At 34.5% G+C, this 7,831-nt stretch overlaps 1 protein-coding gene across 1 annotated transcript; it reads right to left on the bottom strand.

Annotated features, from left to right (window-relative positions):
- Positions 1–2,999: 2,999 nt before the first annotated feature.
- LOC306982882 (myelin protein P0-like) lies at positions 3,000–6,478 on the bottom strand (the record flags this gene model as incomplete). The annotated part of the gene is made up of 3 exons (XM_079583330.1): positions 3,000–3,097; positions 4,373–4,613; positions 6,317–6,478. 3 exons carry the CDS (start codon positions 6,476–6,478, stop codon positions 3,000–3,002), a joined length of 501 nt encoding a protein of 166 aa, XP_079439456.1.
- Between the last annotated feature and the right edge of the window lie 1,353 nt (positions 6,479–7,831).

Here is a 7,831-nt window from a genome sequence, read left to right as displayed (position 1 = left end):
TTGTAATATTTTTGTAATTTTGTCATCAATTTTTTATCACATTTTTTGTCACATTTTTGTCATTTTTTTTTAACTTTTTTGTCATTTTTTGTCACATTTTGTGTCACATTTTTGTCATTTTTTGTCACATTTTTGTCATTTTTGTGAGATCAATAAAGGCTGATCTTTGTCACCCCCTGATGCACAAGCAACGACGTGATTTCAGTTTGAATCGACACAATTTTGCTGATTTAACCCCTTAACTCCCGCCTGAACCGAGAGCATTTTCTCCAGTTTGGCTTTACCCCAATCCAAAAGCTTCTGGGAAAAAGCTGTGAAAATAGAAACAAAACTGAGACGAAAACAATGATGGAAATGTGACAAAAAAGTGACGAAAACATTGGCAAAAAAGTGATGAAAAATTGATGAAAAAGTGGCAAAAATGTCACAAAAATGTCACAAGAAATTGACCAAAAAATATTGAAAAAAGGACAAAAATTTGACAAAAAATTACAAAAATGTGATAAATATGTGACAAAAAAAGAAAAAAAAAGAAAAAAAATGTGACAGAAAAATTTACAAAAAAGTAAAAAAAAAAGACAAAAAATGTGACAAAAAAATTACTAAAAAGTAAAAAAAAAGGCAAAAAATTACAAAAATTGACCAAAAAAAAGACAAAAAAATTATTAAAAAAAAAAAGACACAAAGCTACAAAATGAGTTGAAAACCCCACAAAAAATGATGGAAACAAAAGCAACAAAAAAATGACAAAAATTTAACAAAATGTGACAAAAATAAAATAAAATATTTGATTTGAACAAACATGAAGACGACGGTTTGTTTCTTTTTGACCATTTGTAAACATTCAAGAATACGAAGGTTTTGTATTTTATACATTGAAAAAACTGAATATATAGAATACAAAAACATCTGTTAATACTGTAAATATATATATATATATACATAAGACTGTATGTAGACATAAATACATACCATTTTCCAAAGGACAACAGTGTGAAGTAACAAAAGGGTTCAGGTCCTGCCCGGCCCCTCCTGCTGACGGGATCGGGCGGAGCAAAGGGGGCGTGGCCAGCCTGAAGCTCCCACTGCTTTTCTTCCTTGTTTTCACCGCTATTTTGATGCTTTTCTTTTAAGCTTTAGATTTGGGTAAATCTCAGTTATGGTGGAGGGTAAGAGGTTAAAGGGTAAAGTGAGAGTACAGACCAGTGGCCCTGGAGCCAGTGGCCCCTCTGTGCTCTTCCAGACTGGACATGTGACCAGTCCGCCCCTGTATGACCAGCTGTTTTGGTCTCATTAATACAAATAACTCACATTAATGCAACAACTACAACACAAATATGTTAAATCAGTATTTTACATTTCATAAACTAAAACGACTCATGTACAGATCACACGACCGGACCTGTGTTTTAAAACCCTTCGTTGATTCTATTGTTCAGGTTTGATAAATAAACATGAGGTGAGAGAGAAAGATGGTCTGGAGCAAAACACATTTTGACAAAAAACAAACAAAAGACAATAATATATTTGTTTATCCTTTATTAAGAGGAAAGTCTCACTGAGGTGAAGAATCTCATTTCCAGGTGAGTCCAGGCCCTAAAGGGAAACAACAGAACATTCAGTTAAAAACAGTGACAACATTAACACTTTAAATACTGAAAACAAGAGCGTCATGAGGCGGAGAGTCTCAGGCTCACGTCACAGGAGAAGCCTCTGGTCTGCCCTGGTGCACCCCGATACTAATCGGATATCGGAGCCGATACTAGGAAACATACAAGGAAACCAGTTTTGGCTCTCACCGCTTTAAAAACAACACTTTCACCGACTAAATGTAGGTGATGGACGGGCTGCGGGAAGAAGAAGAAGAAGAAGAAGAAGAAGAAGAAGAAGAAGAAGAAGAACAGCGCCTTTCACAGACATAGTCACAAAGCGCTTTATATGAGACAATTGTACATTCACTCCATACTGAGCTCTGAGCCTGGAGAATCATGTCATAGATTTTAGTTAGTTTTTGTCACATTCTTGTTGAATTTTTATCAGATTTTTGTTTGGTTTTTCGTTGAATTTTTGTCACATTTTTGTTGAATTTTTGTCACATTTTAGTTGAATTTTTTTCACATTTTTGCTAAATTTTTGTCACATTTTAGTTGAATTTTTGTCACATTTTTGTTGAATTTTTGTCACATTTTTGTCTAATTTTTGTCAAATTTTTGTTGAATTTTTGTCAAATTTTTATTGAATTTTTGTCACATTTTTGTCTAATTTTTGTCACATTTTCGTTGAATTTTTGTCACATTTTTGTTGAATTTTTGTCACATTTTTGTTGAATTTTTATCAGATTTTTGTTGATTTTTTGTTGAATTTTTGTCACATTTTAGTTGAATTTTTTTCACATTTTTGCTAAATTTTTGTCACATTTTAGTTGAATTTTTGTCACATTTTTGTTGAATTTTTGTCAAATTTTTATTGAATTTTTGTCACATTTTTGTCTAATTTTTGTCACATTTTTGTTGAATTTTTGTCACATTTTTGTCAAATTTTTGTCAAATTTTTGTCACATTTCTGTCACTTTTTTGTTGTGTTTACATCCTTGTTTTCTTCACATTTTTTGTGGCTGTTTTTTTTTTTTCCCAAGAAGCTTTTTGATTAGGGTAAAGCCAAACTGGAGAAAATGGGATCCGTTCAGGTGGGAGTTAAGAGGTTAATCAGCAGAACCTCCTCCTCCCCCCCCTCCTCCTCCTCCTCCTCCTCCCCCCCCTCCTCCTCCTCCTCCTCCTCTTCCCCCTCCTCCTCCCCCCCCTCCTCCTCCTCCTCCTCCTCCTCCTCCCCCTCCTCCTCCTCCCCCTCCTCCTCCTCCTCCTCCTCCTCCTCCTCCTCCTCCTCCTCCTCCTCCTCCTCCTCCTCCTCCTCCTCCCCCTCCTCCCCCTCTTCCTCCTCCTCCTCCTCCTCCTCCTCCTCCTCCTCCTCCTCCTCCTCCTCCTCCTCCTCCCACACTGACCTCAGCCTCTCCTGCAGTAGATCATGAGGACGACGGCTGCGATGATGACGATGATGACCACACCGATGGAGGTGAGGACCAGCAGGGTCGTCGGAGACTCTAAGACAGAATCACATCAGGTCAAACATGGCGTCGGTTTGTGCTTTTTATTTTTATACAGTTTGGATTTTGAAACAGAAAACTCTTTTTATCACCGATTAGTTTAACCCCTTAACTCCCGCCTGAACCGAGCACGTTTTATCCAGTTTGGCTTTACCCCAATCCAAAAGCTTCTGGAAAAAAGGTGTGAAAAAGCAACAAAACTGAGATGAAAATAATGATGGAAATGTGACGAAAATGTCACAAGAAATTGACAAAAAATTGAAGAAAAAATGACAAAAAAATGATAAAAATTTGACTAAAAAACTACAAAAAATGGTTAAAAATTACTGAAAAAATGATGAAAAAATGTGACAAAAAATTGACAAAAAAAAACAAAAATGTGACAAAAAATGATTAAAAAAAATGATGAAAAAATGACAAAAATTTGATAAAAAATTGACAAAAAATGAATTTTTGTCACATTTTTATTGAATTTTTGTCACATTTTTGTTGAATTTTTGTTGAATTTTTGTCACATTTTTATTGAATTTTTGTCACATTTTTATTGATTTTTTGTCACATTTTAGTTGAATTTTTTTCACATTTTTGCTAAAAAATTTTCACATTTTAGTTGAATTTTTTTCACATTTTTGCAAAAAAAAATTCACATTTTTGTTGAATTTTTGTCACATTTTTGTCGCGTTTACATCCTTGTTTTCTTCTTAATTTTTGTGGCCATTTTGGTGTTTTTTCTCAATACGTTTTTTGATAAAAAAGAAATTGATAAAAAATGGAGGAAAAAATGACAAAAATTTGATAAAAATTTGACAAAAAAACTACAAAAAATTGATAAAAAATTACAGAAAAATTGATGAAAAAATGACAATAATGTGACAAAAAAAATTAAAAAATGTGACCAAAAAATGATTAAAAAAAATTGATGAAAAAACGATAAAAATGTGACAAAAAATTACCAAAAAATGGATGAAAAATGGACAAATATGTGATATAAACTTGACAAAAAAGTGACAAAAAAATTACAAAAAATTGATTAAAAAATGTGATAAAAACTTGACAAAAAAATACAAAAATGAGTTGAATACCCAACAAAAAAATGAAGGAAAAAAATATCTGATGACGTGAGGAAAAAGATCCTCTCGGTTCAGGCGGGAGTTAAGAGGTTAAACAGAACCAACATTTAAACTAAACTCCATAAACCACCTGTCGTGATGTTCAACAGCAGAATCAGAAGTTTACAGTCGCTCAAAGTTCAGGTAAATGATCCGGACTGACCTGCTGGGGGCGGGGTCATCGGGAGCTCACCTCGCCGGACGACCCGCAGCTCGGTCTTCACCCGCTTCACCAGCTGGTCCCTCAGGTTGAAGACGCTGCAGACGTAGGAGCCGCTGTCGCCGAACCGGGCCGGGCTCAGCTGGACCGAAACGTCGCGCTCGCTGAAGTTTCCGATGAAGCGAAGCCGGTCTTTGAACTCGGCCACGGCGGGAAACGACCTCCCGTTCTCAAAGAGCAGGATCTGAGCACACACAGGGGGCGGAGCCAAATGTTCATCAGGGAAGGAAGACTTTGTTGATCTCACTTTAATGCAGTTTAACCCATTAACTCCCGCCTGAACCGAGCACCTTTTCTCCAGCTTTACCCCAATCCAAAAGCTTCTGGGGAAAAGGTGAGAAAATAGCAACGAAACTGAGACGAAAACAAGGATGGAAATGTGACAAAAAAGTGACGAGAAAATGACAAAAATGTGACAAAAAATGACAAAAAAATGACGAAAAATGACAAAAAATTTGACAAAAAAATTTGACAAAAAATTAATAAAAAATTGATGAAAATATTACAAAAATGTGATAAAAATTTGACAAAAAAATGAAAAAAATTTGACGAAAAATTACAAAAAAATGAAAAAAATTGATACAAAATTGATGAAAAATTGATGAAAAATTGATGAAAAAAATGACTAAAATGTGATAAAAATTTAACAAAAAAATGACAAAAAATTGATAAAAAATTGACAAAAAATGACAAAAATGTGTCAAAAAAGACAAAAAAAAAGACAAAAAAAAGACAAAAAAAATGACAAACATTGACAAAAAATGAAGAAAAAAAACTAAGAATGAAAAAAAACAAAGAATTAAAAAAAAATGAAAAAAAGACAAAAAATGTGACAAAATGAGTTGATGGAAATGATGGAAAAAAAATCTGATGAGTTGAGGGAAAAGATCCATTTAGATGAGTTTTGTAGATCTTAGCTAAGCCCCTCCTACTCTGTACAAGGTGGTAAAAAAGTCCTCTTTGTAAAACATTTCACTTCTGAGGCAGCGCGGCCACAAAAGCAACGCCTGAAATGTTGAGACGTTTTATTCAACAAATAAACCAAAACTGAGAACTCGTCTCACTGCTGATCCTTTAAAGGAACAGACCTTTAAAGGCATTACCTTAACCTCTTAACTCCCGCCTGAACCGAGAGGATCTTTTTCCTCACGTTATTAGATTTTTTTTTCCATCATTTTTTTGTTGGGTATTCAACTCATTTTTGTAACTTTATTGTCATATTTTCGTCATTTTTTTGTCAAATATTTATCACATTTTTTCACTTTTTTTTCCACATTTTTGTCATTTTTTCACATTTTTTCACTTTGTTTCCCCACGTTTTTGTCTTTTTTTCCCCATATATATATATTTTTTTTTACATTTTTGTCATTTTTTTTTTCCATATTTTTGTCTTTTTTTCATATTTTCGTCATTTTTTTGTTACATTTTTAAAAAGACAAAAATTTGATAAAAATTTGACAAAAATTTGATTGAAAAAAAAAAAAGATGAAAAAATGACAAAAAAATTGACCAAAATTTGACCAAAAATTTACAAAAAAATGACAAAAATGTGACAAAAAATGTGATAAAAAAGTTTCTCCAGGCTGAGATCTGTTCTGAGCTTAGACGAGTTGATGTGTTCCTGTCTGGTCTTTGTGTGCGCGCTCAGTCACGCAAAACGACCAAAGATGTTGTTAGCATTTGACCTCTCCCAGTGTATTTTCCTATGGCTCCAAACGGCAGGAAGTTAGAAGTGACCGAGCTCTTCCACAAAGACCAGACGGGTACGGATCAACTCGTCTAAGCTCAGAACAGATCTCAGCCTGGAAGAACTGTGGCCTGTTCCTTTAAGTTTAAGGAACTGTACGCTGAGAGTGGCTCCTCCACAGCCTCCTCTCTGGTTCTCACCTCTTTATAGCCGTTGGAGAAGGTGTGGTCGGGCTGGCTGGACTGGAAGCTCCAGATGACGCGGGTGGAGCCGCTCACCACCTGGTTGGAGGTGAAGGAGCAGGGCAGGGTTCCTGAGGAGCCGTTCACCACCATCACCTCAGCGTCTGCTCGGGCGTCCATGGCTGAGCTCTGCGGCGCTGAAGAGGAGAAGTACCTTTGTCACCGTTATGCAGCTCAGAGAAATACAAATAGCCTCTATATATCTTTCAGAAAAGGATGTGATGAGAGATTCATTCCTGATGGATTATTATTAACCCCTTAACTCCCGCCTGAACCGAGCACGTTTTCTCCAGTTTGGCTTTACCCCAATCCAAAAGCTTCTGGAAAAAAGGTGGGAAAATAGCAACAAAACTGAGACGAAAACAATGATGGAAATGTGAGAAAAATGTCACAAAAAAATGACAAAAATGTGACAAAATGTGATAAAAATTTGACCAAGAAATGACAAAAAAATGACAAAAAACGACAAAAATGTGACAAAATGTGACAACAAATTTGATTCAAAAATGTGACAAAAAATGACAAAAATGACAAAAATGTGATAAAAATTTGACAAAAAAATGACAAAATTTTGATTAAAAAAATGACAAAAAAATGACAAAATGTGACAAAGAATGACAAAAAATTGATTCAAAAATTGAAAAAAAAAAATTACAAAAAATTACAAAAAATTACAAAAAATTGACAAAAAATGTCAAAATTTTGATTAAAAAAATGATGAAAAATGATGAAAAAATGACAAAAAAATGACAAAAAAAAAGACAAAAAAAATGACAAAAATGTGACAAAAATGTGACAAAAATTCGACAAAAAATTGACAAAAATGTGACAAAAATGTGATAGAAATTTGACAAAAAAATTACAAAAAACTGACAAAAAATAACAAAATTTTGATTAAAAAAATGATGAAAAAATGACAAAAAAAATGACAAAAATGTGACAAAAATGTGACAAAAATGTGATAAAAAATTGACAAAAAAATTACAAAATTTTGATTAAAAAAATGATGAAAAAATGACAAAAAATGACAAAAATTTGACAAAAAACTGACAAAAACTGACAAAAAACTGACAAAAAAAGTTACAAATCTATCTATCTCTCTATCTCTCTATCTGCCGCTACATTGTCTTCACGTTTTTTTGATGCGTGTTTGTTGAATTTTGTTGCTTTTTCATCATTTTTTTGTCGCCTTTTAGATTTGGGAACAGTCGAACTGGAGAAAATGTGTTCTCTTAAAGGGTTAAGTTCTGTAAAAATGTGACAAATCCCGTCCATTACTTCATAATGAGGTCCCTCGACCCCTGATCTCGGCTTTCCTCAAACCCCTGAAGCGTGAGCGTCTCACCCCGACAGCAGAGGAACCCGAGCAGCAGCAGCTCCGCTCTGAGGAACATGGTCTGGTCACCGGAGGGTCTGCGGTTCGATTCCCGCAGGTGTTCAGGCTCTTCCTCACCTTCACTCCAGAGTCTGAGA

This window comes from Gobius niger (assembly GCF_951799975.1).
Source record: "Gobius niger genome assembly, contig: SCAFFOLD_79, whole genome shotgun sequence".
In the NCBI taxonomy this organism is placed as follows: domain Eukaryota; kingdom Metazoa; phylum Chordata; class Actinopteri; order Gobiiformes; family Gobiidae; genus Gobius; species Gobius niger.
Note: the sequence above shows the minus strand (reverse complement) of the source record. Positions and strands in the feature narration are given on the sequence as shown.